Consider the following 22,298-nt stretch of genomic DNA (forward strand, 5'->3'; position numbering starts at 1 on the left):
GTTCAAAACAAAGCAACCAACTTCTTCTCAAAGTGCTGACATAGCATTTCAAGGTTTGTTTTTTTTTTTTGTTAAATACTATTTTCCTTACAGCAAGGACCAACAAAAAACCTGTACCACTTTTCATTATTGTTGTTATTGCTGTTACTGTTATAAATAAAAGCAGTGGGTCTCCACAAGTAAGGAAACCAACTATGCTTCAGATTGAAGCTCCTCTTTTTGCCAGATGACCACCCCTTGATTTATAGCTGTCATCATTAAAGCACATTTTTACTGAAATCTGGACACATGTTAAAGAAATCTACAGTATTTCAGCCCTTCAATCTAATTTTCCTCAAAAACTATGGTATAGTTCATACTGAAAGATTAATTATATAAGTTAGTTTTACTGATAAGTTTTGCAGTTGGCAAGCAACATGAGTACATTTTACAGTCTGTGGCAATACAAGTAGGGCTTGCAAAAGGAGTACTGAGCACTACCTTAACCAACTAAAATGTTGACCTCAGTTCTTGGAAAAAAAACCAGAACAAAACAGGATATACACTTCTTAAAGTTTTCATAGCACCTTTCTTTGTCATACCACCTTTAGCACTGGCAGTAAAGGATTCTAGGCTAATTGCATTCTATTCCATTAACTCTCCTGTGCTAACCTGAAAGCACAGATCCAGACAGTTCTGTGCTTTCTGTTCTGACTTCTGTTCCAGCCTTTCAAATTTACTCACATTCTATAGTTTCAAAAAGAGAGAAAAGCACATGCTGAATTTTCTATTTTTTTTACTTCTCTGTTTGGTGGGACTTAAGCACATGCATAAATGCTTTCCTGAATGGATGCCAATATGCTATAAAATGACAATAACTTATGTATTACTTCTCAATACTATTCACTTTGTAAAGATCCTTTGAAGGTAAAAGTCACTTCTCAGAAATAACCTACAAAAATATATAAAAATAAGAATTGTCAAACATTTTCCAATTCAGCTTTAGTAAATTAAAAACTCCAAACCAAATGCTTTTATTACAAGCTTCTTAGAAGGAATGCACGTAACAGCACAAATTAATGGCTTCTAAATGGAGGATCAATATCTCATTGTGTTTTACACAAACAGCTAAAACCCCATTGCTGTAACAATACAAAAAAAGAGAAAGCTTTACAGATCAGGTTACCTGTCTGATTTGATGTTTTTAATAGATTATAAATCTGGCTACAGCCATTTCAGAGTCTCAATCACAATCGTTAAAAGTAGAGATTAAAAAAAGGGGTAGTCTATGACTAAGTATTTACTACCATTCTATCAACTCTACAAGTGTCTTTTAACGGAGATGTAACTAGTTGACAATTATAAAGCAGCATTTTGGTGTTGCTCTATAGCATGATAGATTACTTAGATTAAATGATACGTATTACCTTACCTGATACATTCCAACTCCTATGTGTTTGGGCTCAATTTTCACTAGCTCAGCTAATGGGTCTTGGACGCGTCTAGCTATGGAAACTGAAAAATAGAATTAGAAAACAACTATGGATTTTATCTGAAAATCAGAATCATGCAATTGCTTTTGCTATTTTTTAAAAATCTTCTACATATTTAATCTCTGTTTTTACCTGGAAATAATCAATAATATAGCAGAATCCTTTTTCACTGTTAGACATAGGACATGAAATGTACATTAATCAAACTTTTAAATTTAATATTTCAAGCAAAGACCTAAGGAGATTTCAAACTGTAATCATGACATTAAGAAAGTTTTTCCAGGCCACCGAGTTAACAAATAGAACTGTTTACACTAAAGTTTTCCTTTGTATCCATACCAAAATGCACATGTAACATTTAAAATTAAACTCTAAAATATCCGTTAACCTTAAATCACATATATGTAGAAACAAATAAACATTTAAAGAAGAATGAAGTAACTGTTCACAGACTTATTTATCTAATACAGTATTTCCTAAGGTATATATTATATATTTATATAATTCAACCATAAAATTCAGTGTTCACTTTAAAAATGGTTCTTGGACTTTACTAATCTAAACTGCATACCAAACCACACCAGTTTGCAATCTGTCATTGTTATAACCATATTTAGAAAAAAACAAAGCAATTTGCAACATTTCTGGTGCCATTAAGAGCACATCAGAAAAACCTTTGGTCTTCTAAATCCAAATGTTGAACCAAGACTGCATTTTTGAAGCCTGTATTTATTGATAAATCCTTTACTTACTCAAATCTCAGAACAAATACTTATTTGCAAAATGTCAATTTGTAAATTCTCAACCTTAGTCTAACTGTGCAGATACCGAGTTTCAATCCGTATTTGCAACTGTGCTCCCTCCCATATATGCTGAAATAGAAGAGTTCCACTCTACAAGTACTACATTTATAGACTTTTTTTCTCCTGAGTAAAGTAAGGACAGGCTGGCTGGTTTAGCAGCTTTTAGAACATGCGTTCTACCTAGTGAAGTAAACACTGATGAAGAACAGGAGTGTCTGGAAGTACTGCAAAGGTTTTTCCAAAAAAGGACTAAAGGTTTCTGGAAAAACAAAAACAAAAAAAGACCAACAAAACAAAACAAAAAAAATAACAAAACCAAACCCCTCCCCCCCAAACAACACCAGCCCCCCAACCCAAAACAACAAAAAAACCAAGGCCAGGCCTTGCTGCTAAGGCTGCTTTTCCTACCATGTGCACCTGTGCAAGTATGACAGAAATGGGGTGGGGCAGTGGGACAGAAGAAAGGTGTGATCCTTTACAAGCTATCTCCAGAAGCACCCCCACAGCTGGCATTACTCATTCCAAGAGGCATTTCCTAAAATTTATTTTACATTTAAATTCATTTTTAAGAAAATCAAGAGAGGGTCAGAGGAAAAATAGACAAGAGTCAGGAATAAATGTGTATATGCATGGTGGTTTGGTCAACGATACATAATGTTTAAATAGGAAAACTGGAATTATCTAAAGTGGTCAATATATGTGTGTGTATAAAATCAGCTATGTATAAAATCACAAGCATGATTATCATATACATAAAAGAGATATAAAAAAATATAAGCAGCTTTACAGAATCACAGAATTGTTTAGGTTGGACAGATCTCTTGAGGACAGACATCATCTTGTCCAACTCCCCTGATAAAGCAGGGTCAGCTAAAGCAGGTTGCCCAGGATCATGTCCAGTTGGGTTTTGAATATCTCCATGGATGGAGACTCCACAACTTGTCTGGCAATCCATCCCAGTGTTTGACCACCCTGACAGTAAATAAATGCTTTCCTGTGTTCAGATGGAGTTTCCTGTGTTTCAATTTGCGCGCGTTGCCTCTTGTCCTGACAGCGGGCACTACTGAGAAGAGTCTGTCTCTCTTCTTCATTCCTTCCCATCAGGTATTTATACACATTCATAAGATCCTGCCAAGCCTCCTCTTCTCCAGGCTGAACAGTCCCAGTTCCCTCTGTTTCTCCTTGTCTGAAAGGTGCTCCAGTCCCTTAATCATCTTTGCAGGCCTAATTTAAACAGCAACAACCACTACTGCAGGGCGTTAAAGACTTCAGAGCATTTCAAAAAAGGACTTGACTAAACATTGATACTTGAAGCCAAAACAGTAGATCGATCTAACATTTATTAGCTATGCAGGCTTCACAAACCACAGATGCAAAGTTTATGGATTAAATACAGCATTAGAGATTTCGTTTTTAAAGATCTGCACGGCTAAATGTACAATTAACACGAAGTTCACTGCTCAGTCATGCAAGACTTTTCATATCCTTTTTTATCCATTTTAACCTACGCTGACAATGGCAGTTCTCTAGCTAGGCTCAGAAAGCACTGTGCTGGTGACATCTGATACGCCTGCCTCTCTGATAGAGAGGTTCTGAATTCAAAGGCCATCGCATACGCCTTCTTGTCAAAAAAAAAAAAAGTCACAAAAGGTTAACCAGTGTAAGTACACCAGTTATTGCTTACGCAATTGTAGCTTACTACAGAAATGCTTGCCTATAACAGTCATTCATATTAATTACTTTGAAACACTAGTCGTACGTATCACCCATCACCTAACAAACAAGAGCGGAACAAAACACCAATGAAAGTATTGATCCAAACCAGGAAACATTTAAAACTTCTGAATGCATTTATGTCTGTGTAGAGGTACTATACCTGTCTTTCAGCAAGCTTTCTTAAACTCAACTTGTTTAATAGCTGTACAGTGTTTTAGAGAATTTTCTTTCGGTTCCACCTAATGGCAAAACACATTTCAAAAGTTACATTTTAGATAAGCTGAGAGCAAATATCTCTGACTGTCCAAATCTCCTTTCATTACATCTTTTAAAAATAGACAGTTACATGGATAGGTTGATATAGGAATTTTCCAAGCATAACCTTCTCACGGGAACCTTCAATTAAAAGGTAAAATTTAGACTCTTCTTGTCATAATAGCTAGGTTGACAATGCCGTCATATCCCTTGGAGGCTTCCAGTGGAGGCGTAGGACCTGATCCAGCAAAGCACTTCAGCACAGATGCATGTCGGTATTCCCACTGGAACCAGCAAAACTATTCACATGCATAAAGTTACATAGACATTTAAGTGCTTTCCTGGATCAGGCCTAATAGTTACAATATCGAAGTGCGAACATCAACTAACAGTCAGTTATAGGGCTGAGGGGATGCAGGTCCTACGGCCGTGCCAGCAGGACAGCTGACCTGTGGAAATCCCACTAGAGCTGCAATTTTACTCCAGAACTTTTCAAATTCAAAATAAAAGAGAGCACAACAGGGGAAAAGGCAAGAGTTGTCCACATTCTCTCTAAGCACAAATTCAGTCAAGATTAGCATCTACTGTCTCTTGTACAGGTAAAAACCACTTCTTTGTTACAGTACTAGAACGCTGCAATAGATCGATTTTTTTTAAGGGGACAATGAGGCTCCGCTCTGGCCATTTGATCCACGTGGTTGGTCTCTTACAATACAAGCAGAGTATTACTGAAATCATGAGGGCTCTGCAGAAGTACAAGGTCTGCTACCATAGACCAGACAGAGACTGTAAAACCTCATGGTCTTACACTTTCCCCTTAAAGATTAAATCAATACATTTCAAAAGTTTTCTTATATTAAAATATTTTACACTAACACAGGTATTGCCTAAAACTATTTGTTTACACGCTTAAAATAGATTTTAGGAATGGCTAGAAATCATGCATTCTTAGAAGACTGACAATGAAACAGATAATGCCTTCTCACTTCTAGAATTATTAAGGTATGCCTCACTTTTGCTCAAGCAAATACAAACTAAATTATATGACGGCATACAGGGCAAAACCAGAAAATCAGATTTCTGAAAAGTAATCAGCAGGGCCAAACATGAAATGTTTGAGATACCATTCTGAAAATGTACTAGTCTAAGTAAAATGTGAAAAAAAACCCCTCTATTCAGTATTAAACAGGGTATTAAGATCAGGATGACATGGCCCTCTATTAGACAATCACCACAAGAATTGCACACTTGATAGATACAAAGGTTCAAGGTGTCAATTAAGAAGAAAACATTATTGCAATACTTGGAATGACAGTAACATACTGTGCTGCCGTGCAGTAAATCCATGTAAAATTTTAAAGCTTGGGGGGACAGGATGGCCTAGGTGGTCCTCTGACTTTAATGCAGATGAACTTTGCCTCCAAATGCAACGAGAAATAAAGAAGGTTACAGAAAGCATATTTACTGAAATCCTGTCTTGTCATTAGGACATTTTCTGCCATTTCGTACGAAGGGCAATTTAACTGTTTGGTAGTCTCGATTCACTCCATACTTCAGTTATTTGACAAGACAAACCCACCAGAGAGTTTAAGTATTTTTGCCTGTCAGTGATGAAGTGCAATGACAGTGCGGTGGGCAAAAAGCGTCCATAAGAGTTGCTTGCACAACTCATGTCAGTCTCAGTGTCCGATCTTCACAGAAAATAAGGAATTATATTAAATGTTTTGTTTCCTAATGGCTAATGAGCAGATGTGCCCTCATTAACTTGCAAACATACTTAATTATCTGGCTACTCCTGTCTTAAAAAGATCAAATCTCTCTTAATTCCAAACTGACAAATTTAAAATTACGACTATTTTCCTCACACATACACGTGTCATAACTTTGTCTTTACTAGTACTTTCTACAGCAACTGATATCATTTTCCACAAGGATTAAAAAGGAAAGAGTTTCCACTCTGGAATACTGATAATAGTTTTGAAGCTAAATCTTTTCAGAGTAAAGACTGAAAAAAGTGCCCAATCTCAACAGTGAGAAGCAAAAACAATATAGCACACTTCCAACCATATCTCTAGCTGGTATCTATACAAGGGCCATGTCAGCTGCCCTTAGACAGAATTAGTGCTAACTTCTTAATTAGGCTACCTGCCTCCCTTCAGTAATGGAACAGATCTAAAGCAATCATTATGGCCCAAATCAGATGTGCACACTATTTAGGGTGCAAGAGCAGCTAGAAATCTCATCAACTACAAAACAAAGTTTATCATAAAATAGCTTCAAGTATTGTGCCTGCTTCAGGGGCAGCCTGCCAGCTTCTGTGTTCAGACAATCACATATAAAAACATTCTCCTTTTGCATTGCTCTATGCAAGAGCCACACCATAAAACAAAAGCTTAATGGCTGTAGATAGGGAAAGAGTGAAAATGAACGTACAAAGTTCTGCCAAATGCAGCATGAGAGACTGCCAGGAATGATTGTGGGTGGAAGAAGAAAAAAGAAATTTCAGTTTCTTTCAGTTACAGTGGCATTCAAATGCTGCTTGCCACTGCAAGCAGAAAAACATTTTTGGCCAAAAGTCCAAGGTGATGGCATTCCTTCCTTTAAACACACGGGTCTTTATATAAGGATAAAAATGTGTCCCAGTCAATAACTGTGACAGTTTAGCTACCTCATGAGTGGGAGCATTTGTTTGTGTTTTGAAATAATGTGAAACTTCCAGATGTGAAGGCAGTGGGTAGTTTTACAAATGTTTTACAAATAAATATATGGCAACCACAAGCTATTAGGCTATGATTAGTTCAACCTCAATTTTGTCATAAACGAGAACATTCTGTATTTTTATTATAAAACCTCAGTATTTTGTTCTTGCTGAGATATGCTACTATAACATCCAAGTAACTCATCCCTCCTCCCATTTTAAATTAACCTTTGCACCTTAAAACTCTGGGTTGAAACTTCAATGTCAATGAAATAAAGAAGTAATATATTAAGGTAATCACAGACTAACTCACAAATGCATATGTAATTACTGTCAATATATCATACCAGGGTAGATATGGAAACATTACAACATATTTAAATCCTTTTATAAAGCCTATTATTGCGTTCAAGATCAATTACTCTCCATAAGTATCTGCAATAATGTTTACTCAGTGATCGATTGTTCAGGTTTCCTGAGTCCTGGAAGCTTTCTATCCTGTTGACCTGAATTTCACCCTCCTTGCAAAGGATACAGTGAAACGTACAGTAGTCTTTTCATTAAGCATTCTTTCTCAGTAGGTCAGGATTTGTGACACAGTTTTGAATCCTCATATATCTTCTTGGTGGGTTTAAAGTATGCAATTTATTTTAAGCAACTGCTCAACAGCTGCATTTCATCCAAAATTCTTCTGTGGCAAGCGAGCAGGTTTTTGTTTTAAAAAGGTTACATTTTAGTTTACTTTTAACTCCATAAAACTGATAATCTGTTATTTGCCTAAGATTAATGAAATAATGAATGACAATGTTCTATGTATTTACTACAAAAATCTTTAAAAGAGATGGCTTGAATATAAAAGGGAAGTAAGAAATACATTTAAAGAGAAAACAAGTGACTATTACAATGCAGCTTTTTAAAGCCAGTATTTTTTCTTAGAAACACTCTCAAAAACACTTTTCTCAAGCAGTAGTAATTTCTGTATCACAGGATAGTAGCACTTTTTTTAACCAAGGTGAGATGGGAGACATATAATCATTTAATTGAAGCCTCATGCGATTTTTCTGTCACAGAAATGAGTTAGTTTTACAGGATGGTATAAACTCAGAAAAAATCTTTCCCCATCTGCTCAGCTTAAAAGGTAGACATTATCAGTATGCTTTTTCACATTCAGACCGCTGGTACTAATTTGAACTGCATCACCATGCCATTGATTACTGTTTCTACTAAAAGTAAAAAATTTCGTGAAGTTCTGTACTTACAAGAGTTATTCATTTATATTAACAACAAAAATTAACCTTTCATAAGTGACCATAATGTCCTTTCCTGTGCCTATAGTAAGAAAAGCAGCTTTAGTGAGTAATGCATCATACTGCTGTATTAAAAGCAAACCAACATGCCTCAAATTGAAGAGCATCCTTGTACTCATTGTTCCTCTGGCTCCATGCTTCAAAGAAGCAACAAAGCCTTCTAAGGAAAATACACAGACACACACACGCACAGAGTGACATCCAGAGGGAGTGAAATAAATCATTTTTGTAACTCTCTTATGCTAAGGGAAACAGGCTTTACCAGAGCCTGGACTAGTGCTCTGCTTCTGGAGATCATTTTTAGACAGAACTGGTGGGGTATTTTCAGTTTGTTCAGAAGCGCAGCAAATGATGCTCTGTAAATAACAGGCCAAGTCCATCTGCTGAACTCAGATCCATCTGGGATATAAGAAACAGGTAAATGAGAGGAAGGCAAGGTGAACATCACATCTTTCCACGAGGCATGCAAAGATTACACATCAGTTGCAAACATTAACGTGCACAGAGAATGATGATCAGTTAAAAGCTATACATACACACACACACACAACTCTATTAGCATAGTGAAAATACTGATCCAAAACAGCCAGACAGAAGAGTTTTCACCTGGCTCAAAATAATCTCCTGTTTTAATTCTATAACAAGGCAGAAGCCTAGGGGAATCTAAGTGAATCTAATCTTGATCTTGCAGATTACAGAAGATCAGACTCCTCTACTCCAGCCTACTACTACACTCTACAGCTTCAGAGAAAATACAGTGCCAATGAGCAGGATGTTAAGAATTATATGCCATCCGTCACACATGCCATGAAATTTGCACAGATTGGAAAATGTTAGATTCTTGTCTAGAACAACAAGAAAGTAAAGACTACAAACATCTTTAACACTTGTGTAACAACCCATTCAGCATCGTGCCACTGGTTTTGGGCAATTCGAGTCCTTTTTTCTCTCTCAAAATCCTGATGCAGACACACATGTCCATGCAAAACTGTAGCAGGCCCAGTCATTTCCAGACTATCTGCAGTTAGGGACTGTTTTTCAAAGTTTCCACAGATTCCCTGTAACTTCTGTTTAAACTGTAGAGCCTAGCCCACACCTTGAGATGAGCTTCTGCTCATTAGTAGGAACTACATCCTATGGGGAGAGAAGGAACAAGCCCCTCTTTACCTATTACTGCTGTTCACCATCCATTTTATTTCTAACCACTGCATCTTCTCCATTCCAGCAGTATAATTAAACTCCTTCTTAAATGCTACAGAATACAGCAGATGAAAGATGGAATACGATTTCATTTTGTACTGCTGTAATTGCACACAACCCAACTAAACAGGCTGGCAAAATGTTTTAATGCATAAGAGTTCAGCACTTACTTTCCTTTCTTCTAAGTCTTTCTGAAAACTTGTGGAAGTTGCAGCAATCCTCTACGATTAGCTGTAGAAGGAAGTTTCCACTTAGAAAGCAGCGCGAATGGTTTAACCATAAGACTTCTGTCCAATAAAGTTTTTGAAAAATGACCTTCTTTCCTGAGTAGCCAAGGGGGAGTAGTGCTCTTTTAAGAAGATGAAGAAGTTAGCTCAAGTAGACATCAAGGCACTATGTCCCACACATCTAATCATCAAATTGTTTTACTTTCCTTAAGATAAAGTCAAAAGAAATTACATTTTTTCCAATCTTTACCTTCTACTTGCTGGCCAGTATGACAGCTCTGAACTGTACGTCTCTATCTTTAACAGCACCCCAGGGAATAAAACCCTGTAGCATGACAGTCTCAAAGTCCTAACAAGCCCCCAAAGCCTATAAGGCTTTCTTTTGCAAGGAAAAGTGCAAGTGGTGTGCTGAACTTTGAGTGTACAATAATCCAATGTATTCTGCCCTGTGGAGAGGAGACAAGCAGATGGGATTTGACAATGCTAAGGCAAGCTGTGCTGTGTGACCTTTTGCTCTCTCAGATTCTTCTTTATCCTCAGAAATCATCCTTTAGAAGCAACACAGTTTCTATACTGGATCATACTTGTGCGTGCAGCATGGCACGTGTGCTTGCCCTGTTAGTATTCCAAGTCTTTGCAGAAAAGTAACTTTAGGGAATATTTTAGCTACATTCGTTGCTTTCCTAACTGGGTGGCACAACTATGTGGTCTTGACAGAGTACCCCAAGCCCTTCACGTCTGAGAGGAAAATGAGCATTTCTTGGAGTTGCTGCATTAGACAAGTCCAAGTATGTTGCTCTTGTTTCAGCATCTGAACCACAGAATTGCAAATTAAAACCCAAATGCATAGGATTGCACTAAGGTATGGAAATAAATCGGAGAGGCTTAGCATGAGATCTCTAACAAGTAATTACACAAATGTGATGTCTGAAAAGACATAACCCCCTTTCCCACCTCATCCTGTGTTTAAAACATTCTACATATTCAAGTTTGTCTGCATTTTTATAAATCAATGCAATGAAGCGCATTAGGTTTTTATATTGCTTTTTAAATAGTGAAAGAAGATATTGCTTATTTGTTAGAGCAGTCATCTCAAAATGAAAGGTAATTCATCAATTTAATGAAATGAAGGCATTTCTCATTTAATATAACTGAGCATATATCGAAACCAGTGTAAAATCCCAGCATGACTACTGCCTCATAGTGATTCTCCACCATCAGGCCACTGTTTCACTAGAATTCAGCAGTTTCCTCCGGTTCTTAGAGTTATTACGCAACATTCATTTCATCATGTTACCCACTTCAAGAGGTGGAAAGTTGGCAGAAGAAAAAAAATTCTGATGTGAGCAGGTGCCAAACAATTGGTACATCCTTTATCCTCCTTCTACTAAGGGCAACAACAAAACCACCGCTAGCTGGCCATACCTTAAAAAGTTTCCAGGCATCCAGGAAGTACATAAATTCCATATTTCTGTGTGCCAGTCCTTCAACACGAGTCATACGTGCTTACACTTTCTATACACTTCACCTGTCCCTCCACAGTCTTCCCACTTTGTCTAGCCAAACTTGTTCAAGCCAACAAGCATTTGCAACAATAAGGAACTGTAGAAGTGGAGAACTGCTATGTGAGAGAAAAAACAGAAAGCGTGGCAGTGTCTATGCGCTGACACCTGCACAGACTCATTTTATTTCTCATCCCACAAGCCTCATTTTCATTAGGAATACAGGTTCTGCACAACAAAATAAACCCTTGGGCAAAACTATATAGGACAGGATGGAGGTAAAACAAAGCAGATATCAACCTTTGGAAAACCATTTAATTTCAGAGTTCACAGGCCCAGTGACAGCAACTGAAAATAGGTCGACATTGACTGTCACAGAATCCATCCATTTGAGGGAGGAATGCTTGTCACCACTGAGTTTAGATTTTTTTTTTTCTTTTAGTCATGCAAAGAATACCACATCAAGACAGTCTTCTCAACTCCTCTGATAATGAAAGACAACTAATAGTAAGGAGAATTACTGATAAACTTGCAAGGCAAAGTAACTGTTTACTGAGCACGGTTCTTACAACTGCTTCAAAGGGAAACTGGCATCCAGGCCTTCCATTAAAAAAAGGCACAAGCAAATCTCAACCACAGAGACCTAGAGTAATCCACAAGATGTTATGGACAAGTTACACTGAAAAACTCTTATTTGAAGTTGCCATAAATAAAAGTTAACCGAAGGTTAGATATGAAGTGTTGCACTGATGGTAGCTCAGGAAAAAAAAATAAGAAAAGAACAGGACAGCCAAGTAAATAGGAATTTGACAGCTTTACGAAAACTCCACCAAATTAAGGATTTGACTTCTTCTCTAACAGAGTGGCCAGAAGACACATGCCGGGGCAGAAACAGAGCTGCAGTCACCCACCTGGCCTCGCAGCTCCTTCACTGCCCTTGCACTAACTCTACAGCAGGCAGTCACAAGGCCTCGAGGGGGCACATATTAATGAGCTTCACAAAGGTGATCAACATTTCCAGCTTGCTAAGCACTCTTTTTATGGGTCTGTTCTCCCCTACAAAAATTCCCACCCCAAATCTTCAGCCTGTCCTTAGGCACAGCTTTTGGAAAGAGCATTCAAAGCAGCCTTGCATTCCCTTCTCTGTCAGGCTGCCACCCTATCGCAACTTCATCCAAAAACCCCTGTTACTGAACTCCAGTGGCTTGCTCTCTGGGCAGAACCCTCCTAATCTGCTGCAGCTGAACTTCCTCACCCTATCAAGTAGGAAATCCTTTTATTGCTCTGGCCTATAAGCCTCTTATCTCCTAATTCTGTGAGGCTGAGAAATAGCTGTTCTGCTCATTAATCCTACAATGACTGTCAGAAGGGGATATATACCTTCTCACTCTACTCAAACACAAGTAACTAGGTTTCATCAAGTTCTTTACTATCTACTTACTTGAGTCCCAGTCTGCAAGATTTTACAGGAATGGGAGTAGCAGTACAGAAGCTTCTGTGCTGTCGTGAAATATTCAGATTTGGCACTATAAAAATTTTTAAGAACCTAGTTCAGTGCAAAGAATTGATATTAGGAGCTGATATTGCCTAGTGCCAGAAACAAGGTAGCCATCTCTGGAGGACAATTCTAAAATTGGAGAGACCCTATTCTATTCTCTGCACTGTAGATACCAGCAAATTGTTTAAGAAATGAGCATGTGTTTTGTTTTTTGGTTTGGTTTTTTTTTTTTTTTTCCCCCAAGCAAGTGCAATTTTGGCTAAAAGTGCTGTATGGATAACAATAAAGACTTTCCACTATAGTTTATTCATACACCATTAGTTTATAATAAGACCTTTCTCAATTATTTATTATGAACCCATGTCATCAGTGACCTTCAAAGACAGCTCTAAGGGGAAAAAAAAAGAAAACAAAACTAAACCAGTTGAGTTCTTGGGTTATCTAATATGTTTAATTAGTACCCCCAACAAATGCTAAAGGTTGCTGGTTTTCCCTCTATATACAACACTTAGACAAGGAAAAATTAATAAGGTAATATTTTTATCAGGATTGATGTCTTCTATTTCTCTGTATAAAGTGAAAACTTACTGCAAACACTTGCTAAACAGCACTGCAAATATGACAGAGATCATATCACAAGATGTGAAAGTAAGTTCTCACATAATATGTATTATTTAATATTTTACATTTATGTACCTAATGGACAAACATAGGCCTACCTGTGTAATTCAAAAAACCCAAAACCCTTCTATAAAGTTTGTTTTGAGACAAATGTTAAAGTGGCAAATTGCGTTAAGATCACAGATATCTCACATCAGTTGTACCTTTTATTTTAACTATAAATGTCACACTTCATCATGCAGCTGTCAGCTTCCTTTAATGTACTAAATGCTATCATGTAAGCACAGAACCTGACATGATATAACAACAATTAAAATAAAAAGCAAGTCAGCTTTGACACCATGTCACTTTTCTGTTTGCTGCAAATTAAAGGAAAGCCAAAAGTACAAAAGTAAAAGCTAGTCAAGAAAAAGTTTGCAAAAAACCCCAAACATCAGTTAATGTATCCCTCTAATGTTATGCCACATTTTTATGTTCAGCTTTAAAAAAAAAAAGTCCACAGTTTTAGCACAGCTAATTACAAATTGACACCAAAAGCCGTCAAGAAAAAAGTCTAAAACTTCTAGAAAGACTCTATCGTAATAAATATACTTCTAGCTGTCAGTTCCATAACAGCTGACATCCATGGAACTAAGCAATTATTTCTCACTTTCTATCCTACCTTTTTTCAATTTCTATCTACTCTGTGGTACTGCTGCGGCACGCTAAAATTGTTGATGCTTTTCAAACCAGATCCAACAGCACTTAAGTTACACCCGAAGCAATTCCTAGTAATAATGGACAAATTATGAACTCTAGATAACTAATACTGAAATTGGTCATGTATTACAGTAAATGAAAAATCAAATTTGTATTTGATGCACAACACTAAATAAAAGTGTCTGAAACATTCAGAAATTAACTTTGGGGAAAAAAAGGAAAATCATTTACATCTGGAAAAGTATATTGTTAATAATTAGTTTTCCTCCTTTTCAATGTTTTTCCGTTCATTTACATGAACTCTAAACCCACATTTAATATATCAGCAACATAAAAAACTTTGGCCCAAGGGAAAGTTAGTGGCATCTGTCACAAATACAGAAATGTCACATGCCTGATATTCACTCTGGCCGTACCATGACACATTCAAAATCTGTGGCCCAGGGAAGAAATAATCACAACAGAGTTTGTTCACAGGCAGGAAGCAAAGAGTCAGGCAAAAAAGAAGCTAGAGGCCTGTCCTGCAAAGGGAAGGGCCGATACAGACATTTAAAGAATATTCCTGTAAAAACATTCACTAGAAACATCGAGTTAACACAAATCCCCTTTTACCCTTTGATAAAATAAGGGGAAAGGGGAATACAGGGAATCCTAGAAAGTTTTACTCCCAAAACACCCCATAACTTCAGAACTGTTTTCTGCTGATCTACTTCTACGCTTTCCTGAAGATTTCCAGGCCAGTAACCTGCTAAAGTAACGATAAAATAAAGAACAGTAGCATTTTGGCTAGAAAAGATTTATACATGAGTGTTACTGCATTTTCAAATGTGCTTTATTAGATTGAGTATGACAGCAAATTGCAGGAAGACCAAGAAAATAAAAAAATGGGGTACATAAAAACAAATACAAAAAAGACACACAAAACCACAAAATGAAGTAATCCAAAATAATCTTAGACCTACCCTTACAGCTGTCTCCCTATAAACCAAATCCATTAGTAAAATTTGGACATCAACGAAGCTGCTAGGAATTTGATCTTTAAAGACTACTCTTTTACCACACAGTGAAAATTATAACAGTGACAGCACTTGTATATTTCTAAGAACTTGGGCTGTATTATACCTCAGTGACATTTATGCTGAAATAGATAATTTTTTTAAAAAACTAAAACTAAACTGTATTTCTTGAGGACTATATTTAGCTACATGAAGACTTCAAAGCGATCACAGTGAAGGCAAAGAAAGTACCACCGCTATCCTTCAGGACGAATGCACACCTTTAAATTATCTGTTCTCTTCTTACAGTTTTCCTAGCCCTTAAAATGCTTTATTATTGTTACAGACATCTGTGTACATACATGGGAAAATGGAAGAGAAGTCTAGCTCTTGTGGGCATGGACATGTCCAACTGAGAAAGTTTATGCAATTCATTGGTTATATTAATCCCCGTAAATTCTCCTGTACTAGCCTATTGAAGGAATGTGTCCACAAGGACCTTTACATTACAGGCCTTAGTAGAAGATGATGTCATTTACACACCTAGGACTTCAAATGTGAAATGATGGAAGAAGTAAAGTTTAGGAACAAAACATCCAAAACCTTCACTTCTTATACTTTTGACTATTATTATACTTAATATTAAAAACAATACAGCCTGAGAACTGAGAATTGACCTCCATGTTGAAATGGTGATAAAATGAAATATACTTCATACCTGCGCTTCTTAGGTTAGGGTCTAGATCTGGCATTTCCTTGGACGCTTCTGGACTGACACTGTAGATAGATGCTCCTGCTTCGCTGACAATGCTGAAAAATAAATGGCAAATAATCAAAAAACCACACAACTGAACAAGATAGCTGAAAGACTTAGCAAGTGACTTAACTGAATATTCGGGGGTTTTTTAAAGCCTCATGTTTTAAAAATATTTTGAATCAACTGAAGACTTAGAAAAATAAGACAGTACAGACAAAGGAAAAGATCTCCATTTAAGCCCAAACACCCCTCCCTGACCTGCAATATCAATTCTTTTTCAATTCTGGCCCTATTGTAAATACACACTGTACCTGATATCAGCCCCTGTAATAATCTTACAATGGTAAACATGAACACAAAAAAAAAAAAAAAAAATCATCAAGTGTTACGAGAAGTAAATAGGCAAACCAGCTTCCATAAACAAAACAAAAACCTACCTGACAATTTCATTAAAAACACTTAGATTCTAAAGCCTAACATCAATTAAACTATTGCATGAACGCAAGTCGTGAGTGCACACACGCTGTCTAAAGTTAACTGCCTAAAATACTCAGAAAGAACCCAACGTGATGCAGACCGAGCCACAGCGCTGCAGCTTGCTTCTCAGTGGCATTTAATACCGTCTTCTCCCCGCTCTCACTGCCATCCCCAAAGAAAAACACAGACTGCATGTCTTCAGTAACTTAAACTACAGTTCATGTATCTACCGTACACCTCAAACTCATTCAGTAATGATGATAAACTCACCAATTCAAATCACAACACATAATTAAAAAACCCTCAAGTGCTCTAGTTCTACTCAAGAGAAAACGGCAATCAAGTATTCACAGTGTAAGTTTATTTTCAGCTGTGAAATTTTGACACCACTGAATCAACAGTATATTTCTTCAAATAACTTCAACAGAACTTGAATTTCAGGCTGATAATTAAGGCATCGTACAGCTACTGCACTGGAGAGGAATACTGCCAGTTTCGGAACTATTTTTACTTTTACTATTCCACTCTTAGAATAACCTTATCTTTGCCATAAGGAGGGAAACCACAATCCTTAAGAACCAGACCTTTCAGTAAAAATCATAACTTTGCTTTGTATTGTTTTAAAATTAGACTATAAATTTTCCTTTTAAGAACATTTAGTAGGCCAACCTTTTAAATAAAGAAACTGATACCTAGAAGTCCCTCCCTTTATAAAAAGCTGGAGAATAGCTCAAGAGATAAAACACATTCCCATTCAATGTTCCAAGCACGTTAACAGTAAATAGTGTAAAAGACAGATATAAAAGGTAAGAATTTCAGAATTTTTTTTTTTTTTTTTTTTTTTTTTTTACAGACAACCCCCCCCCCCCCCCCCCAAATCAAAACTGGAATTTAGTAGAGTGCTGTACACACAAGTCAGATTTTACAGTTACTCAAAACTCAAAAGCACATTTCAATATTACAGACAGACTGGATCTTTCAATAAATACAGAGAATAAAATCCTGTTCTCTCTTGTATTAGCATAACTCCAGACCCATTCAAACAACAGGTTTAACAGGGCAAAAAAATTGCTCAGAGCAGCTGAACGAGGCAAATGAAAATGAAACTATTTACATGGTCTTTTAAAAAGATTCAGTATTATGGACATTCCTTCACTATAAATGACACTCAGAAAACAGTCCCATAAGAGAGTTCAGAAATATGGTTATATCACAAAAACCTAACTGCTGAAAAATGAAGATGTTGACAGAAGCCTCATCAAACTGATTTTTCTGATGAATGGGTAGTTTAAAGAACAATGCAGCAGAATGTATTTCTTAACCTGTTCACACCTTATAAAGGCAGCATCTGGCAAGCGCTCCCTTTTTGGAAATGGCTTCCAAAAAACCCACACACGTTAACACATACTTCTAACAGCTTTTAACTAATCGCTCTTCAGTCTCTTTGTATTCTAACAGTTCCAAAACTTAACCTCTCATGCAATTTCTGAATTTAATACATTGATATTGAACCCTGATAAAAAAAATTAAAAATTAGTGTTTTGCACACATTTTACAGTGCTGTACTATAAACCGTATTACAGCATGCAGCTTATTGCTTGATCCCTCTCAATATTTTGTGCAGTGAAAAACCAAAGTGGCATGGATGGGAATTTTCACACACTTGACATTTTATTGATTCTCATTAATGGTACATTGAATTTTCAGAAGTGAGAGGAATGCAATAAGACTATCATTCTATGGTAGCGACTCGTGCCAAATTTTAAGGTAGGCAGTACAAAAACTCCTTGCTAAAATGAGTAAATAAAATTAAACTCAGGATGGGAGAAAGAAACATTTGGAAAGAGCACATTTCCTTTCCTCGAGTGCAAGAACATTTATACCCCGAGGGGGGGAGGACAGAGGGAAACCAAGTAAAAATTTATCTCAAGCTGGAAAACAAGATATAAAAAGCACTTTCAGAAGCAGCATACACTGGATATTTGACATCCACTCAGATGGTTTTGTATACGCATACAGTTTTTCTACAAAGTATTTGGTGTAGCAGACTTGGAAAAGGGGGGGGAAGAATTTCTGCTCACGCAAAACCCCATACTGCTGCGCCTAAGACAGTAAAACCCAGACGGTAAATAAATTTGTTACCCAAAGTAAATGTATAGGGCCACAAACTCCTAAGAAACCATCCTCTGGTTTGTTCAACCATAGTCAACCGAGATTTTACAGACCTATTAGTGGCTGTCATGTGGTTTTATTTAGCTAAAAGCTACAGTGAGGTGGTTACTAATGTGACACTGGCACATACAATGCTAAAACGTTTAGCTTAGTCACAATACTAAGATTACAAGCAAAATAGGTTTGGGGATTTTTGTCTGCAGTTGTTCTGGATTTTCCTTTTTTACTAGACAAGAGACAGTTACTTTGGTTTAGAGACATTTTGTGTTTTGTTTTTGTTGTTTGGTTGTTTTTTTTTTTAAATCTAATAATCTTCTTTAAAAGGGTGATGCTATATAGGATAATTTACGTTAATTTATTGTTGTAAAATGCTCTGAGTCATGCTTTCAAAGAATATACATATTTTATGTCAGGGCACATTAAGGCAAAACCAAACCTGCTCAAATCCGTAGGCCACAGAAATTTACTCCAAACTACTGCAGTCCACACTCTTCTCCAGCCTCCCCTCTCCCCCCCTTTTTTTTAAAGGATACAATTTTTAAAAGAGTCAGAAGAAAGCCCTCATAAGAGTTGGTAAAAACTGTATCTAAAAATCTGTATATGTTCAGAACCAGAATTTGTTTCTACTTTGACTTTTTAAGCCACATAATGCATTAAAAAAGAAAACTGGACCCCCACCCCCTCATAAAATGAGATCCTTATTTCTGTGCATTCTTTAAGAGGAAAGATTCTTGCACCGACCAAAATCTTAACAGTTAAAACATTATTAAAAGGTTATTTTGCTATTTAAAGTCAAAACGTGGTAGGTAAATAAGCAAGCGGTCATTATATGATATGCTTATAATACGTGAACGGACAAGTTTCATAAACTGCTCTCTGAATTAACAAAAAAGCAGGTAAAGTATCGGGGACTACGCCTCCATACTGTCTGCTTCCCACATTAGCCATCCTACAGATAAGGGTTTTTTCCCCTCAGCATCTATATCCAACTTTTTAAATTTAAAAAGTGCCCAAACCACAAAGCCGCTACATAATATTTCAATTTACTCTTCTGAATTGTACAAACAAGCTTGTTGCATAGAAAGTAAGTTTTCATACACTGCACCCGCCTCATTCGCATTTGTTTAGGCAGACTTTAAGTACCGTTAAAACAACATTAAATGTATTCCCCTAGCACCACCTGGTGGTCCCTCAGCTTTATGCTAGAGACCATGCCTGCTGTATTCCAAATACTTCAAGGAGCCTTTTAACATTTACTAGAGGAAGTTATTTTCTTACTCAGCTTAAAAAAGCATTATATATTTGGTATGACGAGATAATTTGAAGGCCTTTTCAAAACATTCAGATTTTCAATCTCTTTAATTTTTACAGGAAAAAAGCCTTTCTTGTAAAAGGAAAAAAAAAATTCTAAGAATACTTACAATTTTTTTTTTTATTTCAAAGCTATTACACACCTACAAAACCGCATAATGGTAAAGATTACATGTAAAAAACGACTTACCAACAGTTGTTTAACTCTATTACAATTTCATGTATATGCATGTAATGGCGCATTTTTTAAAACTTACAAAGTCCTTAGGTACTAAGTCCTCGCTGAAATCCTTTTCAAAACTATGTGCAAAAATCTTAAGTATAACGAAAAAGACATATCAAGCTAGAGGCTTCTAGGGTTAAAGATGGATGCAGCTTCCTGACATTTTCATGAACCTTACCAACATTTCAGACTATTTTATTACATTGAAGTCATTTCCCCACAATCAAATGCAACACTGGATTAATAACCTACAGAGAGATAAAAAGTAACTTTATCCAACTTTACATAACTGTTCCTACAATCTCCAAAACCCTGATTTACAACTTAGAGCCTTTAAAATAACATTTTAAGAAACAATACCAGTACAGAGACCAGTGTTAATACTTGGAAGAAAATCGTGGTCATTCTAAAAGCAAAGGGTATATCAACCTCAAAACGAGCCCAGATTTTGATATTTGGTTATAAAATGATGATCTGCCAAAATATAATTCCCTTTCCAATCAAAATTTAGTAATTGTGGTTAACTTCTCTAACCCAACTTTTCATATATTAACTGATAAATATATTCTTCATAAGCTTGCGGCAACAAAAGCTAGAGGATCCCACAACGGGCAGAAGTACAGAAGGGTCAAAGGATTATTCAGTGTTACTTACTAAAATAAATGGCTTAAGAATTACCCGGGACAGAAAAATAAAACAAAATAAAATGACAAAATATTTGCTAGAAAAGAAAGTTACATGTAGAAACTTGATTGGAATGCTACAAGCTTTAATTATATTGATAGATTTAATGATTAAAACAAACTGAGGAGGGGCAGGGAAGACTTAATTAAGTAGAGGCTCAAAAGACGACCGGGCTATTTCATGAATGAGAAATCCATTGGGCCTTACTGAAAATACAGAAGTCGCAACTAGCTCCAGAAAAGGCTAAACCCAAAACCAGTTGAGAGCTACAGAAGTACTAGAGGAATAGGATGTCCGCGTCTGTTCTTACATATCTCCCTACATACCCATTTTTGGCAACTAATGAAAACCACCTAGGGGTGGTCATATGAAACAGCAATAATCCCTTCATTTGCATTTTGACATGTGTCTCGCTCTTTCCTCTCCTGTCAAGCAGGACAGTGCCCATGGCAGAAGGGACTTTGACAGCCCCTCCACTCCTCCTCACCATTACCAAGGGCAAGCTGCAGGTTTCTTGCTGTCATGGGCAGAGTTACCTGCCCTTCCCAGGGTCTCACTTTCAGGTACGTGAGCACTGCAGCCCCTACGCGCTGTGTGCAGCACAGTTCCTTCTGGGGGGGGAGGTGATGAATACGGCCGACTGGAGACTGCAGTTCAGTGCAGGCTGAGCTAGACGCTGTGATTTATTCAGCCACACGTGCTCCGCCACGGGAACAATAGGATACCAGGCTTGACAGACCCTGGCTCTGACACAGCTAAGCCATTACTTTTTTTCCTTATGAGGAACATATGTCATGGAAGTGCAAGATAAAAAGGTTCTGGTATATACCCAACAACGTATTCAAAGAATGAAAAGCCCAAAAAGATTTTTAAAAGCCTGTTCATTCTGACAGATGAGATTAAATTCAAAATCTGGTCTTTCCCCCACCCCCAATGAGCAGTGGTATGGCAAAGGAAGATGTTAGGATCATGAAAAAAAGATTATACTAGAAAGCCATCATTATTCAACAGAATTAAGCCAAAACAATCCAAACAATTCATCTGTGCTTTTAAATAATCTGAAGATTTAGCTTTAAATTTTAACAATATATAGAACTCAGGAGATATTCCAGTATTAAATATATTTTCCAATGACAAAATATAATGTTAGATAGGAAAGGAATTTTTATCGAATTTCCATGTCTTCATTCAACACTTTTAGTCACTACAAACCACACAAGTTTTGCTTATGTGGAAGTCCGCCTTTCAAAATCAGTCACATTAGACAAGAGGTGTTATTGTCTTCGTTTGCAAAAATACTACAGAAAAGCTCATAGTGACTCATAGTGAAGCTATTCAGTTAGATGGGGGAGAGGGAGGAACAAGTTTTAGAGAACAGTTCCTGCTCAGAAGCTCCAGAGCACACAAGAAGTTAAGCCCACAAAGTATCTTCAGACAGCACATCAAATGATAAGCAGTGATACAGAGCCCACATTGCTGCTCAGCCACATTCTGTAAGTTTTCACGGAAAATATTAAGTGAAATTCTGCTTACAACCAGTGTTTTGAATTGACAACAATGAAGTCTGTAAATGTTTCTACCCATATATGAATGGGTTTGCTCGGTATTTCACAAAGTTTAGCAGAAATTACACCATACAAAGAAGAAAGCAATCTTGTCCTGACCAACTCAATCTACTTTT

The 22,298-nt window shown here is 36.8% G+C and overlaps 1 protein-coding gene across 1 annotated transcript in view; it reads right to left on the reverse strand.

The window, feature by feature from the left end:
- SRBD1 (S1 RNA binding domain 1) overlaps window positions 1–22,298 on the reverse strand; it is a 133,207-nt gene that overhangs the window by 53,051 nt on the left and 57,858 nt on the right. The window contains exons 17-18 of the mRNA XM_082306175.1: window positions 15,712–15,803; window positions 1,412–1,494 (exon numbers count right to left, since the gene is read on the reverse strand). Coding sequence (XP_082162301.1) covers window positions 1,412–1,494; window positions 15,712–15,803 — 175 coding nt within the window. The remainder of the gene's footprint in view (window positions 1–1,411; window positions 1,495–15,711; window positions 15,804–22,298) is intronic.

Source organism: Platalea leucorodia (assembly GCF_965183815.1).
Source record: "Platalea leucorodia genome assembly, chromosome: 3".
Taxonomy (NCBI): Eukaryota; Metazoa; Chordata; class Aves; order Pelecaniformes; family Threskiornithidae; genus Platalea; species Platalea leucorodia.